General features: G+C 36.9%; 2 protein-coding genes across 2 annotated transcripts in view; one reads left to right on the top strand and one right to left on the bottom strand.

Annotated features, from left to right (window-relative positions):
- LOC148270354 (Adenine nucleotide alpha hydrolases-like superfamily protein) overlaps nt 1–14,350 on the top strand; it is a 38,141-nt gene extending 23,791 nt beyond the window's left edge. Inside the window, exons 2-4 of the mRNA XM_088220374.1 lie at nt 7,687–7,808; nt 13,300–13,418; nt 13,850–14,350. Of these exons, the coding sequence (XP_088076500.1) occupies nt 7,687–7,808; nt 13,300–13,418; nt 13,850–13,958 (350 nt within the window). The 3' untranslated portion in view covers nt 13,959–14,350. The remainder of the gene's footprint in view (nt 1–7,686; nt 7,809–13,299; nt 13,419–13,849) is intronic.
- A 2,777-nt stretch (nt 14,351–17,127) lies between these two features.
- LOC110826162 (PWWP domain-containing protein 6-like) lies at nt 17,128–20,949 on the bottom strand. Its single transcript, XM_022056761.2, has 2 exons — nt 20,758–20,949; nt 17,128–20,481 (listed from the first exon to the last, which is right to left on the bottom strand). The coding sequence occupies exon 2, from the start codon at nt 20,474–20,476 to the stop codon at nt 17,351–17,353; it is 3,126 nt and encodes a 1,041-aa protein (XP_021912453.2). The 5' UTR covers nt 20,477–20,481; nt 20,758–20,949; the 3' UTR covers nt 17,128–17,350.
- Nucleotides 20,950–21,621: the final 672 nt, after the last annotated feature.

Here is a 21,621-nt window from a genome sequence, read left to right as displayed (position 1 = left end):
TTGCTCTTCCTTTTTTGTTAATTGTCCCTTACTCCTCACCTTCTCCTTCCTCCTATTCTCAATTTGCTCAAATAACTCCATGGCCTTTTCCCCCAAACCTCCAGAAGATACCCCCAAAATACAATTAATCTTCTTTATATTTTGTAATACCCACGTCAATTTTTTTTTTCTTTTAAATCGTCAATTTTCTCTCCACTCCTCCCTTCCACCATAGTTGCCTCACACTGGCTAGTCCTCTCATCCTGCTCCTCATGGCTGTCTTCAACAACCTCATTCTCCACTAGAATCACAACCAAAGAACAGGAAGATTCCTCCCCTCCCCTCCCCTCTGGGCATCATCATAACTTGCCGCTACGAGCTATTTTCAGACCCCTTCGAACCTATCGACATTGTCACTCTCTTATCCTCCATCATATTCCTTCTCTTGGCCTGAACACACTCTGCACTATCTCCACTCGCTGATCTTCTTTTTGTTACTCTCTCCAGCCTCTGAGCCCGTTGTCATCTTCTTCTTTGCCACCAATGATTGTGATGCATGACACTTCTCTCCCTAGGTTTCTCAATCGCGGGTCTCGAACTCCTTTTACGGGTCACAGGTCTCCAGATCCATTTTAGTAAGCAACTTGGTCTTTTAAAACGCTTCACCTATTTCCTTGTCTTGACCTTTGAAAACCTATTGGGCCTCCACCATCTGTAATTCCCAAACCTAGCTCCATTCTGTCTTGGCCCAACTTTAATTGAAGGTTCCCCAAAACAGCTTCTGATCCTGTTGTTATGGGGTTTAGTTAAATGACTTTCCTCCTTGTGGTTTTGACTCCCCTTATTTTGAATTCCAAAAGTTACTTGGCCTGCCTCCCTGCCGAATCTGTCCTCACCTCCTGCCGCATCCGTAGCTTGGCGCGACAACTAGGGCAACAAAGATTCAGTGGGTCGCCTCCCGCTCCAGCTCCCTTCCTCTTGTCGAGTTCCTATGTCTTCAGTTCACCGCTGGTAATACCTAAAGCCACCCATACATTAGTCGCCACCATCCGTTTGCCTCCTCTCCTTTCGTAACGAATGTGCTTCTAACTGTCTCCCCCTTTTCCTCTGTAAACACAAGGAGTCTCCCTTTCTTATGTTCTCCCAAAGCCACTCGCAACTTGTGGTTCTCTTGCTCCAACTTTGTCCCCACAATTTACCTCTATTACATTAATAGAACTCTTGTTAAATCTTTAACAACCATTCCACCTTGTCATCCATGAATAATATCAAAAACTCTAAAGCTTCTCCCATTTTCGCATAGTGGTATGCCATTTGACTTCCTCCATTCGTCCATCATGTTAAATGATTTTTTTTTAATAATTGAAAACCTCCAAACTTTTCCTTTCATTCTCTACTATAAAATAATAGAGAAAATAGAAAAAATATTTTTTATGTTTTATTCCAATAGGTTAGATATATACACAAACGGGAGATCTATATATGGTAACATAAATCACTCTATTAATACTAGGAAATCAACTAATAATTATATTAGAATGTTATAATATATTTTGTAATATTTTAATACTATCCTTCAAGCTGAAATATAAATATTAATCATACCCAACTTGTTACGAAAATATTTAATTCGGATTTCATTTAATGTTTTTGTGAATATATCACATAGTTGTTTTTTTATTTTCACATAATCGGTAGAAATCAGGTTTTCCTGAATTTTCTCACGAATGAAGTGACAATCAATCTCGATATGTTTAGTTCTTTCATGGTATACAGATTTGAGGCAATATGAAGGACAACTTGATTATCACACTAAAATTTTGCAGGTAATATGGGATTCACACCCACTTCAGTTAAGAGGTGTTGTATTAATAAGATTTTACATGTGCATTGGGTCATAGCTTTTAATTCAAACTTTGTACTGGACTGGGACACAACAGTCTACTTCTTATTTATCCATGATGCTAGATTCCCACCAACAAAAACATAATAACCTGTAATAAACTTTTTATCAATTTTAGATGCAGCTCAATCAACATTTGCAAAACATTCAATGTAAGTGTGCCCATGATTGCTAAACAATATGTCAAGCTTTATAGCACTTTTTAAGTAGCACAATTTATTATAAACCCTTCCAATGTTTGATTGTAGGTGCAAAAATAAATTGGTAAACAACACTGACAGGATATACAATATCTGGACGAATTATTGTGAGATAATTTAATCTCCTAACTAATCGTCTGTACCTTTCTAGATCATCAAGGGGATCACTATCATTTTTATTAAGATGTACATTTGGTACCATTAGTGTGGTACATAGCTTAGCTCCCAATATTTTGATTTCTTAAGTAGATCAAGTACATATTTCCTTTCAGATAAGAAAATCCTTTTTTTACTTCTTGTTACTTCTACACTCAAGAAGTATTTTAACTGACTCAAGTTTTTGGTGTGGAACTTGATATGTAAGAATGATTTGAAAGAGAATATTTTTGTACAATCATCTTCGGTAATGATAATATCATCAACATATACAATCAGAAGTGTAAGATCAAATGCTGACTGTTTATAAAAGATCGAGTGATCACACTTACTCTTTTTCAGCCCAAATTCCAAAGCTACTATAATTAAATTTACCAAATTATGCACTAGAATTCTGTTTCAAACCATACAAAAATTTCTTCAAATGACAGAGTTTTCCGTACTCCCCCTAAGTAACAAACCTAGGTGGTTGCTGCATATACACTTTTTCTAGGAGATCGCTATGAAGGAATACATTCTTGATATCCAATTGATGTAAGGACCAATTTTGAGATGTTGCAATAGAATGAATAATGGACATAAGTAAGTTTGGCCACCGGAGAGAAGGTATCAGAATAATCCATCCTATAAGTTTGAGCATAGTTTTTTGCTACAAGTTTGGTTTTAAGTTTTGTTACTAAGTTATTTGGGTTTATTTTAACTGAAAATACCCATTTACAACCCACGACCTTTTTTCCTTTGGGTAAATTCATCAAATCCAAGTATGATTTTCATTGAGAGCATTTATCTCCTCAAACATTACATTATGCCAAATAGGATGATTCCAAGCTTTCTTAACTGTCTTGGGTATGGAAATTGTATATATAAAAGTAATGAAAGAGTTAAACAAGGTAGATATATGATCATATAAAATAAAATTAGCAATGAGATAAGTTGAGTTAGGAATAGTGCACTGACGTTTATCTTTACGATGACCAATGAGAAGATCAAGATCCTGTGATGCAGAATCAGATGACAACGTATCTGGTGGAGGACATGTATCATTAGTCTGTTGTCTTCAGAAATAAATATAAACAATTGGTGGTGGTTCTTGGGTCGGAGACATACCAACACTATCATCAACTTATTCAAGTAGAACTGGAAGCACATCATTTGGAGAAATACTATTATCTGTTTGCTCAGTAGAGATTTCTGGTGTGAAACTATAAATGAACCACTCATCGTCCGTCGCTTGAGGAGAACGGTGTGTTATTTGGAAAAAACCACATCATTTAATACAAAAATTTATTGAGATCTAGAGAGTAACATCAATATCCTTTTTTAAGGCGAGAATATCCCAAAAAGACACTTCAAGATCTTTGGGTCCAATTTTGTCACATTAGGTCGCACATCTTGAATATAATAAGTATTACCAAATATCTTAAATTGCACCGAAAACGAAAACTTATTTGGAAAAAGAATACTGTAAGAAACATCTCAATCAAGTATTGTAGATGACAGACGATTAATCAAGAAAAAAGTCGTGAAAACAGCATCAGCCCAGAATTACTTAAGGACTTTCATTTGGAACAAGAGAGTTCAAGCTGTCTCAAGTAAGTGCTTGTTCTTTCTCTCAACGACTCCATTTTGAGATGGTGTATCACACACAAGGATTGGTGAAGAATCCTGTATTGAGTCATATAGTTCTGAAATGAGTCTGACATATATTCTTTCTTTGACATTATCAATTTTCAATACATGCACAAAAACATTGAATTGTATCTTGACTTCAGCATAAAAAGCACAAAAGTAAGGAAATACTTTAAAACGATTTTTCATAAGATATATTCAAGTTATTCAAGAAAAATTATTCACAAAGGTATTGAAATATTTAAACCCTATTTTGAACAGAACAGGACAGAGACTCTAAGCATAAGAATGAACTAACTCAAAAGTAAATTCACCTCGTCTATTGACCATTAGATCTGACGGATTACGGTGATGTTTCGTAAATCGACATGACTTGCAATCAAGTGAATGAAGACATAGCTTTTTCAACACGAGAAAAGAAGGATGTTCCAATTGACAATGTGTTTCAAACAGAAAAATAATATTAGAGTAAACAACCGATTGAGGTGCCTAAATATAAAAAATATAGAGACCATCTGATGTATGTTCTTTACTAATAATCTGTTTTGTCATAAAATCTTGAAGAACACAATGATTAGGAAAGATATAATACTACAATTCAAATTTTTAGTAAACATACTCACATAAATCATATTGAAAACAAATTTAGGCAGACTTAATATAGATGATAGAGTAGTAGATGAAGTTGGTTTTATAGTCTCGGAACCCACAATGTTATAGGTCGACTCATTAGCAATGGTTACAGGAAAATGTGTTTTGTGTTGTCGAAAATTAAAAAAGAAATTAGGATTACCTGTCATGTGATTTATAGCACCAGAGTCGATCACTCATCTGTTCGAGAAGGAGATAAGACATTTTTTCTCTGATTCGATAATTACAGAATTTTTTTTTTCAACAATTCATAATACTTGTAGAATTTAGCATACTCGTTAGCTGAAATCATAACAGTTCTCGATTGCGATTCTGTAATTTCTTATAGTATTGTTTTATATGTCATTGTTTATGGCAATAATAATTGGCAATATTATCACCTATTTTAATATAGAAATTTCAAAAATGCTACATAAAATATTCAAGACACTGCAGCCAGAAATATACAGAAAACACTGCAAATAAACCAGAAATTTTGAAAAAATAGAATACCTCTTCACGCATAACTGCCAATAAATCCACCAAAACTTCACTGCCATCACCAGAGACTGTGCGCCGCTGTATGCCGCCACCGAACACTCATGCATCGCCGCCGAAAGCTACCAAACGACTTCCTTCGGTTGAAAATCACCACAGCATCCAAATGTGCCAAATCGTGTCGGATTTCGCAAGATCGCGTGCTGTCACGCGAGTTGCCTCTATGTCTCCACCGCAACTTCCTCCTTTTAGGCCTTCTAGTTTTGCACTCAGAATTGGCCAAACGACTGTTTCTCCGGTTTGTCTTTGCGTGGAATCAAGCACGCACACTTTCTGGGGCCAATTCGTGCACTTGAACTGCGAATCTGGTTTTGAAACAGCGGATTCGGTTTCCTCTACTTCTTCTGCCTCTTGTGCTTTCATGACTGTTTCGGCTGCACTTTGAACTGGTCAGAGGTCGATTCTATCGACTTACTCCGGTGCTGGGAATGGGTTGTTCAGCCCATCTTTTAGTCTGACCTCTCAAATCCTAACATTAACCTTAATCTTTACTATGATACCATATAAAATAACAGAGAAAATAGAGAAAATATTTCTTGTATTTTATTCCAATAGGCTAAGCGTATATATACATAGATGTGGGATCTGTATATAGTAATATAAATCACTCTATTAATGTTAGGAAATCAACTAATAATTAAATAAGAATATTTCATAAAATATTTTATAACATTCTAACACCTATAAAGTAATCGTGGCGCCAGCTGCCCATGATTGCCCGATTTGCTATCACAACAAGCTCCTCAGGACTTCCACCTCGCTCTTTGTTCACCTCTGGCTTCCACCTCTCTTTGTTCACCTCAGTCTTCTAGTAGTCTTTGTGTGTTTGGTCTTGAATTTTTCCTTAATCACCCTTCACCAGACACTATTATTTTCATTAATGAATCTCCAAAGTCACTTCTCTTGTATTCATAATTCACCAAAGATCTCAAATCCAAACCTCCCTGGCACATAGGCTTTTTAACCTCATCTACGCACCAGGTGATACATTTTCCTATCTATTGAGTAGCCCCATAAAAATGTACATTAAATTGATTTCAATCTCTCGGCTATACTGGCAGGGATGTCGAAAGGGATATGTAATAAATGTGAATGTATTCCAACAAGGAGAATAATCCTTGATATCTTACTTGCCTCGCTTAATCAATGAACTCCATTTCATTATATTTGGTGTTGTATCCAATCTGGTTTGTTTGACAAGGCACCCACAAGTCTCAATTAAAGAGCGTCAATTCACTAGTCTTCTCATTTTAGATAGTGAATACAAAAATGGATGGGCACAATCTGTAGGGAAATTGCATTGCTGTGTTAGTTACTGAGTATTATCTGTGTTAAGGACTCATTCATATTTTTCACTTGAAGCTTTGGCAAATTGATCCTACTACTAGGTTTAATTAGTTTGCTGAAACAAAAATATTGAACGGAAGGCAATATAGGATATAATTCAAAAAATGATTGCTGGTTCTGCTTTTCTTATTTTTAAAAGGATGATACTTTTGTTTATAGAGTAGTGTCTAAGCAACATCATTTTCCTTTTTTCTTTTGGTCTTCTTTCGTGTATGTTATTCTTGTTCTAGAGTGTGCATCATTTATCCCTTTTTCTTGCTGTTAACTGGACTTCAGTTATACCATACTTTTATGCATCAAAATACCTCATTTGAGAATAGTTATATTCCCCTTGCGGTTACCCTGAAATGGGAAGCAAAGGGAAGAAATCTTCCTTGTCTATGATGTCTTCATGTAGAGTGATTTATTGACAGAGTCTAGAAGCTAAGTTGAGGGCAATATCTTCTTTATTTGTCTATTCCCTGTGGTTGTAAATTAAAATATGGTTCTCTTGAATTTTGTGGCTGCTGGAAATCGGGTTGGGTTTATAGGTGTTGGGTTTCAGGTTTGTCAAATTCGGTCAAGTTGGATTCAAATAAACCAGTTGGATCACTACGTCATCAAAATTTTGATGCAGTACATGGGCAAATGCTGTTAACTTTATATGTTGAAATTGACAAGGGGACTAAATTGAGAAACTTATGAAATGTGGACTCTTGAATTGTTTCCTTTGAAAGCTCATGGACCAAAATAGGAAACAATGAAAGTTCAATGACAAAAAATGTATTTATGCATGAAGTTGAAGGTGGCGACATAGCTTGCATGGATCTGGCCACTTGCAAAATTTTTACTATGAAGAACTAAATCATATGCATATTTCTTTATGTAGTGAATTGATGAGAAATTAAAAAATAACGATACTCTCGGTAAAACAATTTCATCCTAGGCTAAAAAATACTGTGTCATGCAATAACTACCCTGAAACAACTAATGATTCCTCATCCTTTGGAGGGTCTTTGCACGCCTTCCTCTTTGCCAAGAGCTTTTGTTAACAGTTGAATAGGAGCCACACCTCAACAATGTTTACTTGTTGACTTCTATTAACACCAGTGATGAAGCATCTGAAGACAGTTCCTTGCTTTATCTTTTTGTAATAAGGAATGCAATCTCGTGGTTTGAATGTTTGCTCATCCTTAATTGCCTTTCATTGTGATTTCCATTTGCTTTCTTCATTTAATAATGCTTATTTCTTCCACTTCCTTTTTTTCTTATTATTGATAATTTCATCTAACACATTTTGGTTAGGTTTTGACGACATGGACAGCATATATGCATCTCCAGATGATTTTAAAAGCATGAAGAATAGGGACAAGGCAAGAGGACTTCATCTATTGGAATACTTTGTCAGCAGATGTCATGAGATTGGGGTAGTTTTTTATTCTTTGAACACAATTACCCTACCTCTCTTGCTTTAGTAGATTTTTTTTTCTTCTCTCAATTCTTGAGAAGAAAACATATGGCAATTATATTCACAAGACATCGGGGATGCTTCGCATGTTTAAAAGCCATTACTTAAAATGATTTAACAAATATCTCTGAGGTCAAGATCCTTTCTATCAATGAGAGGATGATCCTTAACATATAACGGGCTTATAACCAATGATTTTTAATTCTGCTAGAAGGAGAGTATGTGCTCATAAAAGAACTCCAATACTCTCCTTTTTCTTGAGTAAGATATAGTTTCACTCCCCATGATTTAGTCTTATTGCAGTTCAATCCTTGTATTCTTTTTCGTTTTGTAAATCTTAGTACCATGTGGTATGGGTTTTTTTGTCATTTTAGATATAAGTTTTTTAGAAGCCAACTGCATATGTTTTTGAGCTCCTAAACACAAATATGTAGAAGTTCAAAGCTAACCAAATCAAAATTAAAGGATAAAAGTAGAAAGTTATCAGATAATAACTCAAAAAAATTTTAGAAAACCAATAATTGTTAAAAATAAAACAACATGATACAAATGTCACAAAAAACTACAAGGATTAAAGGAGTGAACTGTAATTTAATATTTTGTTTTCAACATAACCCGAAGGAATGGATAAGGGAGAATACCTGATCACATAGATGTGTTGTACAAAGTCGTTGCTCCTTATAGATCTCTCAAGAATATTGAAATCCATCCACAATTAATTCATATCTAATATCAATGTATTAGGATGTTGTCTGTGCTAAAATTTCTCTCAATAGTTGCCTGTATGATAACTACTGTCTATTAAATATCAAGTATGAAACAGACGTCTGTATACTAAGAAGTTAGGAAAACATTAGATGTTCGGCAAATATTAAAAAATTAGGGATAAAAAATTTGAACTAACACATATCCTGTATTAGAAGGTGAGAAACTTGAAGTTCCTTTTAAACCACCAGTGATAGCTCAACAAATATTGACTCTTATCCAATTGTTTCAATTTACGTTAATAATGTTGAGCACCCTCATCCTTCAATGATCTTGTTCTATCTCATGCTCCTATTGAAGTGGTTCCTGTCTGTGATGACTGCACTGAAAATATCTTTTGGATGATTTCGTTTTTGCCTTGTTGGTTTTATGATCCCGAAGGACCAATTGTTTTGGTTTTAACATTATTTTCTATTGACATTATCAAAAACATTGACTTTTTGAAGATTTTGAAGAATATTTTTGAGGTTCTACCAACTTGATCCTTTGCCACTTCAAAACTCAAGATCGAAGTTTCACCGAGTGGAGGGGAATGATGCAAATTGAGAATATTATTTTGGAATAAACTTTCAATTAACAAAATTTTATAATATTTATTATTTTATATTTTAGTTTGTTTTGGTTATTTAGGATTATTTAGATATTTTATTATTTTAATTTCCTTTTTAGTAAAATTTTGAATCTATAGAAATTAAAAATTTTTGAAACTTTTTGTTATTTGTTCTAACTAATACCCATAGAAGCTACTATCAACAAAGAACATAAATAGACAATGATAAATCAGAAATTCCTTTGCTAGAATTTATTTCCTTTTGTCTTTCTCTGTGTTTGGTTTCTGGTTATTATTTTGTTTAATCTATCTCGTTCATTCAGCTTCCTCCGGCAGTTCTTCACCTTGATCTCCAGTTTCTTTTCGTGTACTTCTATTTTTTTATTTCTTTTTATGCTTCCTCTGTCTCAAAATTATCTGTGAGATAAGTTAAATTAATTTATTTTTTTAGTTCTTCATGAGCAAACCTCAGATATCTCAAGGCAAATGAGTTGGTTTTATAACAAGAATCTGCACATACTCTTCCACCTATACTTCCTTTCCTTGTCAACCACAGCCATCTACAATTTCCATCTTGATTCTCAATCCTGAGACTTTGTGAAAGCAAACCAACAAGCATCTAAATGTAGCAAAATCTCCTTCCTGGACTTAGAAAAAAGCAAGTCACTTAGCAAAAAACAAGTTATTTGTCCCTCCCTTCCCTCAGCACATAAGACTTGAAAAGCCTGCAGAATGGACTCTTCGAAACATTCCACCTATTTGAAACTTCCATTACCAAGATGAATTGGTGAGACAAGGGAGCTTTGGTCTTTGAGGCCCCCAGATATGACTTGAAAAATTCAAGAGGACCTCTGTCGACCTAAAAACAAATGCACTCAATCTGCACCTTATGATTCTTTGCATAATCTATTTCTGTAGTGCATTCGCGGTAACAGGTATAGTAAAAAGTACCTAGAGGCATTAGTCACGAATTTTGTCTATGACCAGCTTACATAACAAACCTCTCTGCTAATTTTAGGATTGAATCCACTACCTCGTTGGCTATATAAAGAAAAATTACACGAAGTGTTTGGTGCCTTTCAAAAAAGACTATAAAAACCTCTGCTTTGGCTGAAACTTCAGCATTCAACTTGTTAATACTGCCTACAAGGGTAGTTAAGGGTAATCTTGCTAGCAACAAATTCTTCAACACTATAAACTTCTCAACATCTTAAGTAAATCTTCCGTGTGTCACAATTGGACTGGGGGAAATAAAAAATGGGGCCCCTGTTTCATTGCAACTTGATGAAACAGCAAGAATCTCCTCCTCTAAGAAAGTCATTCCATCCAAACTCTAGTTATATGATTCGTTAGATTAAACTCTAAGTAATCCAACTTACGTTGTCTCTTAATATAACTCATTATAAAAGCTGCTAACTGCTTTCCTTCAAACCATTATCAGCATCAAACTCAAATACCCACACCATCAAGCTAAGAACAAAATTATTTGTGGTGGTTGCTGGCCAATATTTAGAAGAATTTCTTGTTTTGATTCCCTTCCTTAGTCATCAATTTGCTAATTCCAACCTGGTCAAGCTTCTTAACTCTATCCTCTTATGATGTCTCCTTAAGGTCCACATTCAAATCTTTTAGGCTAAAGCCCATCTCTTATTAGAAGTATGGCCAAGAAAAAATGTCCTGGTACTGTATGACCAATCCTTAAAATGTCTGAGCCTCACAGTTCTGTAGCTTGCATAACTTACAATTTTCTTTCCCTTTCTCTAGCTCTCACCATATCATCAGAGCCATGCACCATATGTTATTATTTCTCAAATCTGAAGAGACTAAGATTCCATTTATTACCTCATTAATGCAAGAGAAGTAGCCAAAGCAAAGGTTTCCAGATAAGCTTTGGAGCTTACTTGAGCTACAGAGACCAAAAAATGTCTTGTAGAAGGTGGAATTCTCCCTTTGTTACTGGTTTCTGTAGACTACGCACCAAGGTCAAATCAACTTGATTCAGCGATCAACAAGGTTCTCCAAATTCCCTAGAACTCACAGCTCCAATGAAGATTTTGTATCTGCCAAACAGCATCAAGATCCTCTCTCAACATATTGTTTTTCTCGGGCCCATTAGAAGCCCAGGAACCAACTGAGCCACTAGACTTGAACTCACAAGAGGTACAATGATCTCATGGTAGCTTTCTGTAATACATAAAAAGTTCAGAAATCCCATTCGAAGGTCCAATTGCCCAAAGACCAAAACATTCCAAATCCCCGCACTCAGAAGCTTCTACCATATTATTATTTGCCACAACTCTTGCTAAGACCCCTGGCTCCAATTGCACAACCATAATTAACTGAGACTTCTAACTTTTCCAACTCTTTATTGAAATCTTCTATACTTTGATTTCCTTGCTAAATAACTGAAAGCAAACCTAGGTCCTAATCAAGCTTGTCATCCAAAGCCTTCAAAAGCTCCACGGACAACTCAGGAAGCTTCTAGATGCTGATCATTATGTAATTGGACCCTTTTTCCTGTTCAGACTACGAAGCAGCTTAACGACATCAGCTCACAAAATTTTTACTCAAGTTTGCACCACCCGGCTTCCTCATAGTTGTTCACAGGGTGACCAACACTATAGACAAAATTGAGGTCTAAAATTGAGATAACAATATAGGCCCTTATCTGCAATCAGAGTTGGATATCTTTGTCCCATGAATAAAACAGAATTTGGGGAAAAATGATGGAGAATTTTTAGTGATTTTACGAGTAGGCTCTAACATCGACTCCTTCCTGACTTCTGTTTTGAAAAAAAAAAATCCTTCCTGATTATCATGTCTCTGATGCATACTAGCTGGAGTTGCTGATGCCAAAACAACTCATCCTTCTAATGATGACGAGATGAAGAATTGTATTCCTTCAGTTTGGGCCCCTTATTAAATATCCCTTAGCTTTGGGACCCTGTGGGAAGGAACTGGTATGGGCCAAGGCTGTAGAATTTTCACCAGCTCTTCAACTAATAATCCATATACCTGTCTCCAATAGGGTGGTTGTTTTGGTCTTTCTAGTCTTAGCTCCAGCTCGAACAAACACCATATTCCATTCAACTTAAAGAAAATAAAGTACTGTTCCTTTGAACAAATAAATTCTTCTTATTGTAACGAAACTCACTTCTAGGTCATGCTACAGTAAAAAACACCATCTTCAACTGTAAACAGAAAGGAAAAAAATTGCACAAGTTCTCAAACAAATGATACCTGAGAATTTGCTCAATAGGAGTGGGCTTTTTAACACAGCATCAAGGCCCAGTACTGCTGCTTCTTTTTCATCACTTGGGGCATCTTTGAAATTCAAATTAGTAGTTTCTCCTTTGACCATACATCCATTGGCACTGAGAAGTATAGGTATCATTTGGTGCTGTTAGCAATGGCATCAGTGGTCTTAGGATGCACCAACACCAATTTGTCCTCTAGCCTTGTCAGTAAGTTGGACGTGCTAGACCCCTTTAATCCTACCAAAGTTCTGCTTATTCTAAATTTCTTTAATTGGTTCTTCACCTAACTCCGAGTGATAAGCTTATCTTGAACATTCTTTCTGGCATTTGACAGATTGAGAGTACATGCTTGCTCTGTTGCCATCAGAAATCTCTACCACCACCAGAATCTGTGCCCTTTTGACCAGGATCCTCCCTGTGCCACCTTCATTCTGCTACCTCATATCCAAATATTTGCCTTGTTCTTGCCGAGAAGAGGATCTTATCCTTGCTCTTGTGCTTTCTGACCCAACAGTTATGGCCTCTCACTTTAAAGATCTCACAAGGAGCTTTGAAGAAACAGTTTTTAAGTCTTCAAATCAAAGAGAGAAAAAGAATAGGCTTCTGCCATCACTGTTTCAGCCTTAAAATGCCCTGAAGTTCACCTTTTAGGATTATTTAATCACCAAGAACTTCCTTGGTGAGGGAAACTGTGTGTTTGACAGAACCAGCCAAAAGAACACACAGGACAGACACTTAGAAAGTAGGCCTCTCTCTTTCCCTCTATAGACACTTTAAACGTGTCAAACCTATAGATCATGATATGTGATTTGCTTTGTGGAGAAGCTAGGCATTTGCATCACAAGACATAGTTTATGTTTTTGTTGGCATGATTGTAGGTTGCCTGTGAAGCATGGATCAAGCACGGCGACCCGAAAGAAGTGATTTGCCATGAAGTGAAACGAGTCTGCCCAGATTTACTGGTGGTGGGAAGTCGTGGTCTTGGTCCTTTTCAAAGGTCCAGTTCCTCTTGTTTAAGTAGATGCTTGGTCTTTTGTTACTGCTGATAGTCTCACGTATTTGCTTTGCTGATGAAATTTTCTGTTGTTTTTCCTTTTGTCTTCTTATTATTAAAAGTTTACTGGTGAATTGGGCATTTTATTTATATCTTTGAGGTAGGATATTTTGCTACAAAGCTTTTGCGAGCAATTGTGTGCCTTTGAGTGGGAGGGAAGTAACTAATAAGCTGTTAGCCCTGGGGGGCAGTAATTTATATAAATGGAAGAATGACAAAAGCCTGTTTTTTTCTTTCAACATAAGATGTTATCGGAAACATTGTTATTGGAACTAGTGCATCATAATTGTGCCCGTGCTATTTGTAATTGAAAATTTTGCTTTCTGTGTACTGAGAGCTATTGCTTCCACAATTAACAGTGTGTACTTCGGTAGGGTTTTTGTTGGAACTGTAAGTGAATTCTGCATGAAGCATGCTGGGCGCCCTGTCGTCACAATCAAACGCAGTGCAGAAGAAACTCCTGAGGACCCAGTCGATGACTAGTTTTATTTCCAGGAATTTGTTTTAGTTTGTTGAGAGATTTGAACTAGATAAATATTTGGTGGGATATGGATTTTGCTGTTACTTATTTGGGATGTGACTTTTTCTGCATTCTTTTTTTCACTTCTGCACGCTTGTTCAACTGAGGAGCACGCATTTAGCCAAGGGATTTCTGAGTTATTCATCTGGTTGTAAATAATTTGTATGTTTCAGTTGGGTGCCCTTTCTTGCATGAGTTGGTAACAAATTTCCTGTGTATAATTATTTGCAAGTGACGGTTTTGGGTGGAAGGTCATTGCTCACAGGCTTGTAGTTGTTAGTCGAATAATACGAACACACGGAGGTGACTGTTGTTATTCCACTTGTATCAATACATGGATATCACTGTTGATGTTCTCTCCCAACTATTTTTTTAGCGATGTCACATTGTGATTAATCTTGATGTTACTGGGATTTTTTGTTTTCTTTTCTTTTTTCTTTGTTCAGAGGCCATTGATAAGTGAGCAGGCCTCGGGCTACTGTAGGTGATGGAGAGGAACCCTAGTCCAAGAATCATCCCAAAGGTACCCTGTACCATTTGAGTTGGGTGGGTAGGCTAATAGTATTGAGAGTTTTGAATATCATCTCAGTGTTTAAGCTGGTCCGTTATCAATTAAAGTTGTACAAATTACAATAAGTAATTTTTTTTTTTGAATATTTCGTATAAACAACATTCATAGAGTATGGTTTCTACTATAAAAAATAGAAAGAGCAGTTGGCTACCAGAGATACTACTCAGGCACGTTCTTGACCTCAAAGAGGTGTGATGGAGTAACTCGTGGCTATTGTCACCTTTGTGATGGCCTCTTATAGACTAAGAGCGTTGTAAGGCAGGATAGAGTTGACGCCTCTGCATTTCTTGCATAGGCTCCATCTATGTATGGAACCAGTGGGCATGCCCTCAGTTAACTTTCGGTGCAGGCTCTTGCAAGCAGGTCGTAGTTGGATATGTCTATACACTTCCCTAAATGGGGCTTGACCACGTGCAAGCTGGACACTGTTATTAAGTCCTACATAAGAGTCATTAGATTTATTTATGGAGTTCAGGACGCATAAACATTAAAGAAATTTTTTTTCAATCATAGTAGAAAAGTGAGATATGCACAGTTGATAGGCGTGAACATCTCACCTCTACTAGCATTTGTTTAATCCTCATCATGTTCTTTCATCTTCTGGCCAGTTCCAATCTTGTAATTGACAACAAAAATTGCCCAATATTAGGTCACATACTTCTCGTGCTTATAAAATTTTTTTCGAAATGAAACGTAAAATGCAGAGACTGGTTAAACCAGCTGAGCAATTAAGCGCAATATTCTTTCATGCATCCATTACTCGTCCTCATCATCAAGATCTGGATGATTAAATTCCAATTTCACATGGTAATCTATTTCATTATCATCAGAAACTATAGCGTACAAAGCCAACTTTTAAATATTTTGTGGGTCATATATTAAGTGTTATATATTGGAGGAATAACCCATCATCTTTTATTTTTTCCTGACATATTCGAACTTATATTTAATTATAAATTAAACGTATCAGTTAAAAAAATAATAGGTTTAGTACTTTCAAAAAAAAAAAAAAGTAAAAAACACACAAAAACATGTATTCAATTAAGAAATAAACTTTGATCGCTTTGATTAATATCATCCTTATGAATCTAGTGCTAACAAGCTGGTGAAGCCAGTGGAGTTGCAAAGCAAAGCAGCAAGGTGAGAGAACAAATAATGAGAAAAAATAGGGAATTGAATAACCGTACAGGTATGTCTTGTATATTGCATAAGGTTCTTAAATGAAATTTACATTTTTACCTTTCTTGTATATTGTATACTCGTTGATGCAACAAAAAACATTTATTAGTTTGTTAATCAAGTGAGATGATCTTTGACAAGAAACAGAATATGTAATCAATATACAGCTGCTAGGATCTAAGCAAAGTCCAACTTCCATGATAATACTTCACTATTTCTAGCAACGATTCCGGCTGTGAAACAGTAAGAAGAAAACTCTTTTGTTGCGCATTCTTTATATAAACACAACTTTGACCAAATAACAAATAATCTAATTTACCGTCAGCAGGCAAGAAAATTCTAATATGCTAAAAACACAAGACCATGTAATGCATCATTTAGTTCCTTGTCGTAAAACCACACACTTACCAATCAGTTGAAACTAGCGAATACAAATACCATGCAAGTGATAGAGACTGGATCACCAGCAAAATAGCTTCACATAAATCATGCCTGTGATGAAAATAGAATTCCTCCACAATTCTAGAAACAAAGGGAGAAAAATTTTCTGTAGGAGTTTTTATGCCAGTTGGAGCAGGTTCTTCAATTGAGTGATTGCACCACAAAAGCTAAGATAAATAAGTGAAATTGGGGCATTAAACAGATTGTCAATAGAGTAAACAACCGGTAACTACATGTGGGAAGTAATTTTGATGGTCAAAACCAAGAATTTGTAGAGAGAGATTGCCATCGATAAGCAATTTCATGATCAGAGATTCGGATATTCAGATGTTATATAAGAAGTGAAGTTAAGCTAGCAGATATTCATGTATGTGCATTTGATACTAAACCATTGAGGGGTCATCACAGTGACTTGAAATAGTAATCTGAGGTTGCAATTGAAATGGTGACTTCCAGGCTTGATTCTAACAGTTTGGAGATGGATAATTTATCCACTGGAGAAGAAGGATGAATTACAGCATCGCAACTTACCATCACATTTCACTTCTTTAAAGGGACTTAGTCAATAAATCAAATAAAGCCGAGGCATCAAAGGAATAGCAGGAGCTCCCGATCTGAAAGTAATACTGATGGCAAGACATCCTGCATCAGCATGAGGCACTCCACTAGATCCAAATCTCATATTGATGAAGTATAACCACCCATATCCAACATGATCAAGAACAAGTCTCAATGGCAGCAAGTTAAAGTCAAATACTAGACTTCCATGCATCACCTTAAAACTTTGGATAGATTCTAGTACATAATAGCTACCCAGTAGTCAATTTATATTAGATTCATCAGAATAAAATCCGCTGTGTTATATTTAGTGAATCTAACACAAATAAATCCTGATTCCAAAAGCTGGGAATTGTAATAAAATTCTGAGAGAGAGAGAGAGAGACGCCTGAATGTTTATTTTTATCTCTGTAAACATGATAAAAGCATATTGCAGCTAGTTACAACTTCGCGAACAAAACCAACCCAAGTTTGTCATTAAAATACAGAACCATGGCTTACCGCTTATACCTACCAGGCAAACCACTCTAAATGCATTATATTGCCCTACACCTGCATATTGAATCTCCAAGTAAATGTGTCCTGGTCCTGGAACCCCTAAAAATCCTAGGATGAAGACTCAACCATTGTGCTTACCTCCTTCAAAAGCCCTTTCATTTCAGCCTCCAACTTGGATTTAATCTGCTGAGACATTTTTCCATCTGATTTTTCCAGCATTGAAGTCATCATCTCCAGTTTCTGCCTAATGTAATCAAGCTGCGAGCCTTCACCATCGTTTGATCTTGAAGCAGATGGTTTGTTCTCAGTCTTGCCTCCTTCTTTGGAATATGATAGAGAAGGTTTTGAATTGGGTACAATCTTATCTCTCTCCTTAGACCTAGGAGAAGGCTTTGGATTGGGTATGTCCTTAAGCTCTCGAACCTTGGATGCAGCAGACTTAACACAGAGATGGAAAGTTACTTTTGAGGTGGCTCCAAATGGACTGGCACTTTGCGAGCTGTTAAATGCTTTGGTGGCATCAGAGCTCCTGAGAAATACCAAACGAGCACAGTTGTCATGGAACATCCCAGTTTCCTCTTTGTCCAGAGGTCCATACTTCTCATATATCGTGATTAGATCATTCTTGGATGGTAAGGATGAACCTGGGCCAAAAGTCACAAAGAGTTCCGCAGATGGATCTTGCCCATTAGTTTCTAACTCATTTGTTTCCAAATCCAATCCCTTAGAAGCTTGCTTGCATTTGATCTTCTCTGTTTTTGTTTTTTCACTCTTTTTTATCTTTACCCTCGTGGCATGGCATTCAAGGGATCTCTGTTCAGTCTGATTCTGGTCTACTCCTGAGGATTCAGGTTCAGAGTCTACCAATTTTCTCTTTCTGGTACTCTGATTGTACATTTTGTAGTTGGACCCATTGCGATAGATTGAGCTTCTAAAAGCAGACAGGAAATCTTCAACCATATCAATAGAGCTATCTTCCTTTACATATTGAGGACTAAGAGCTACTGACCGGATCTTGGTTACCACTTTGTTTACAGATGCCTTGACTTTTGATGAATCAATGGCCTCATTCTGATCCTCTTTTGGTGTTTGAGGACTTAAATTATCTGTTTTCTTGTGCCCATCAAGTTCTTTGGAAATTTTCTTACTGGAAGCTTCAGCACTAGCCTTCAAAATTGGAGGAGACCCAATTAGGTCATCAACAGATTTAGTCGTCCGATCCCCTGACCGAACATGACTCTGATTTGGGTCTGTATAAGGAGGGGACAAGTATCTACTCTTCTTCCTTTCCCTTGGAAAATGATCCCTCTCAGTTTGTTCATTGGCTTTACGATCATTCTCTTGAAATGTAGAATTATCCCCCTGCTGCTTCTTCTTTTTTAACTTAGACACTGGGTTGTCACTAGTTTCTGTTTTGTCCCCTATACCATCATTTCCCGAAGTGGAGCCTTCCTTTTTCCTTCCCCGTGTTGATGGACCTTCCCTGGTAGCACACTCATGGCTCATATAAGTTTCTTCTTTGGACCCACCAGTAGTATTTTCCAAAGTGGAATCTTTGCTCCTCCTTCCCCTTGTTGAAGGGCCACCCTGAACTTTTTCCTTTGGTCCACCTCCATCATTTTCAACACTGCTAACAGCACTCTCTGTAGCTGTATGAGATCCTGAAAGCTCAGTCACTTTCTTTTTCCTGGGGGCAGACATAGATGTGGCACTCAGGTTGCCATCAGCCTCACTGCTGCCTTTCCTCTTCTTGCTAACGGATGATGATGCTTCTTTACCCCCAGAACCCTCCTTTTTTGCCTGCACAATTTTCTCTCCTTCCATAATTTCAGCAATGCTTTTCTGCTTTCTTCTTTGGTGCCGCCCATCTTCCGACACACCAGAGCACTGATGCAACAAGCTTTGGCAGGTTTTTTCAAATTTAAGGTCCACAAAAGAAGAAATCCAATCTTCTTCAACTGGCCCTTGAATTGGCACTTCCATTGCATTATACTCATCACTTCTGTTAATGCCAGAATCTGTTTCTTCTTCTTCAAGACCTGAAATCAAATGAGGTTCATGGTAAACTGGCAATTGATAGCCTCCCTTGGTTCTGTAAAATGCTGATAGCTGGCTCTTCAACACCGCATATTCAAGAAAATTAGTCAGAGAAGCACCCTTTGCAAGGTGTCTCACCTCAGCAAGAATTTTGGTGGGTTGAAATAAAGATTCTGCAAGCTTTCGTGTTCCACCTTCTGGCACAGCAATTCCTTCCTTGATACCAGCATTCTCAGCTAATGGTCTCTTAGTTCCATTTAAATTCTCTTTTGGCACGCAAGAGCAAGTTAACAACAACTCCACCTGTCGACCCATCTCATCAACTGCCTTCTGTACAGCATTGATGAAATTCCTGGAATTACTCATCTTTGACATCTCTTCAAAATTATCCTCAAAAGGTATCAATTGTGACGGATGGCACCAAGCAAAAGTTCCGTCCCCGAAGTAAGCAACAAGCAGCCTACCTTTCTGTTTTACCTTCAATGCAAAATCTGATGCATCCGACAAATCATATATCTGCCCTGGCCACCATGGATGACTCCTAATTTTACCCCACACAAAATCACCAACATGAAACTCGTATCCTTCATCACCCACTTCATCTCCTTGCCCATCTTTTCTTTCACTCGTCTGCTCAAAGTCCCCATTCATATCCTCTTTGTCATCAAAATCTCTACTTTCATTGTCAGCAATATTATTCATACTACCAGTAATATCCACTAAAAAGGAAACACCATTGCCACTGGAAGTAAGACCAGCTGGCACAACCTTTTCATTACCCATTTCTTCTTTCTCGTCCAAGGCATCTATGAAAGAGCCAAACCCTTTTCTTTCACCACCTTCTCGCATTTTCAACAAAGAGGAGACTCCATTCATCTCAGAGTCTTCCAGCCCCACCTCTTCACCGCTCGACCCAAAATTGTTCCCGACCGAAATTTCAGTTTCGAGAACCCTGGTCTTATCTGTCTCAACGACTTTCCCATCCAAGCGATCATCCAAAACTTCCTTACCATTTGTAGAAACCCTAACCCCATTTTCTCGGGAATTTTCAACTAAAACCCCACAAGACGACAACCTGGGAGCTTCGGATTCGTCTTTTAGAGTTTTGGGATCTGCGTCCAGAGAATTACCCAGTTCTGCTGCGACAGTAGTCTCCCCACACACGGCTTTCCCTGCGCTCTTTTCAGGTTCCTTCATTTTCCCTAGAAAACAATATATCGAAAAATTCAGCCGCTACGCATATCGTTTCACTACTGAAATACGCACAAAGCGAACCAAACAACAATATTTAAATTAACAACGTCTAGGGTTTTTAAGTCCAAGAATCAGGAAGATTATTATCCAGGAGAAAGAGGATTTTATAATCACCCAGTAAACAACATAGATATAATATATTTGTATAAAATATATCACGATAATGGAGAGTGCTAAAATTGGCGAGAAAGGGGGGAAAAGGCATTAGAGAGAGATGAAAATACCAGAGAAAACGAAGAAGATTATCTTCAAAAGAAAGAAGCGATTTCCGAGCTTGTCCCTGCAAATTAATTTTTTCTTCTACACCATTTTTCAGAAATCTGAAGAGGGAAATGGGATTATCGAGCAAGGGAACTGAATTTCTCGAGTTGAAAAGCGGTGGACTTGTGTAAATTTCCCTTTCGATTGGTAAAAGAAAGTAAATTTTTATTCACTAAATCTTTTCTTGTCTTTATCGAACCTTCAGGTCCACGTTTAACCTTTTATGGATTGGAGCACACGCGCTGAAGGAAGAAATGATAGCTACTCGCTCTGTATAATAGCCACGTGGCGAACTGTCTCAACGTTATCCACGTGGCAATCTCTTGTAGCGATGATGCGAATCAGGGTAGTGATTTTATGGGTTTTCAAAAAGGAGTCGTACGTAGGGGATGTGCGGACTCATTGCAGACGATTGACACCTGTCTTGTTATCGTTTCAGTGAAACGTACGTACAAACATAAAAACTAACAGACAAAACGGGGTCGTTTCGACGATAGTAAATTGTTTGCACCAAATGCAGAAATACACAATTTAAGCTCAAAGGTTGCTTGCAGCACTAGAAAGTTTTTAGAATTAAAAATTTTGCAATTCATTCTGTGCTCTTACTTTTAGAGCTGTGTATTTGGGTTTTTCTTGGGTAGGTTCAGTTTGAATTATTTTTATAAAAAAATTGAACTTTAAGGGGAAAAAAAATCAATTGAGCAGATGAAATTTCATTAGAAATTAGAAACCGATTCGACCAAATTTGTTTGATTATTTTAAACTCGACCACAAAGAGTGAATATTTTTAAATTATATATATATTGTAATATGATATCGTTTACAGT

The sequence above is a fragment of the Carica papaya genome, chromosome 1 (genome assembly GCF_054855325.1).
Source record: "Carica papaya isolate Zhongbai chromosome 1, ASM5485532v1, whole genome shotgun sequence".
In the NCBI taxonomy this organism is placed as follows: Eukaryota; Viridiplantae; Streptophyta; class Magnoliopsida; order Brassicales; family Caricaceae; genus Carica; species Carica papaya.
The sequence above is the reverse complement of the archived record's forward strand: the minus strand, read 5'-3'. Positions and strand labels throughout refer to the sequence as shown.

Bases quoted from the DNA above. Each gene is read 5' to 3' on its own strand.
- LOC110826162 (XM_022056761.2), bottom strand. From the start codon at position 20,476: ATGAAGGAACCTGAAAAGAGCGCAGGGAAAGCCGTGTGTGGGGAGACT.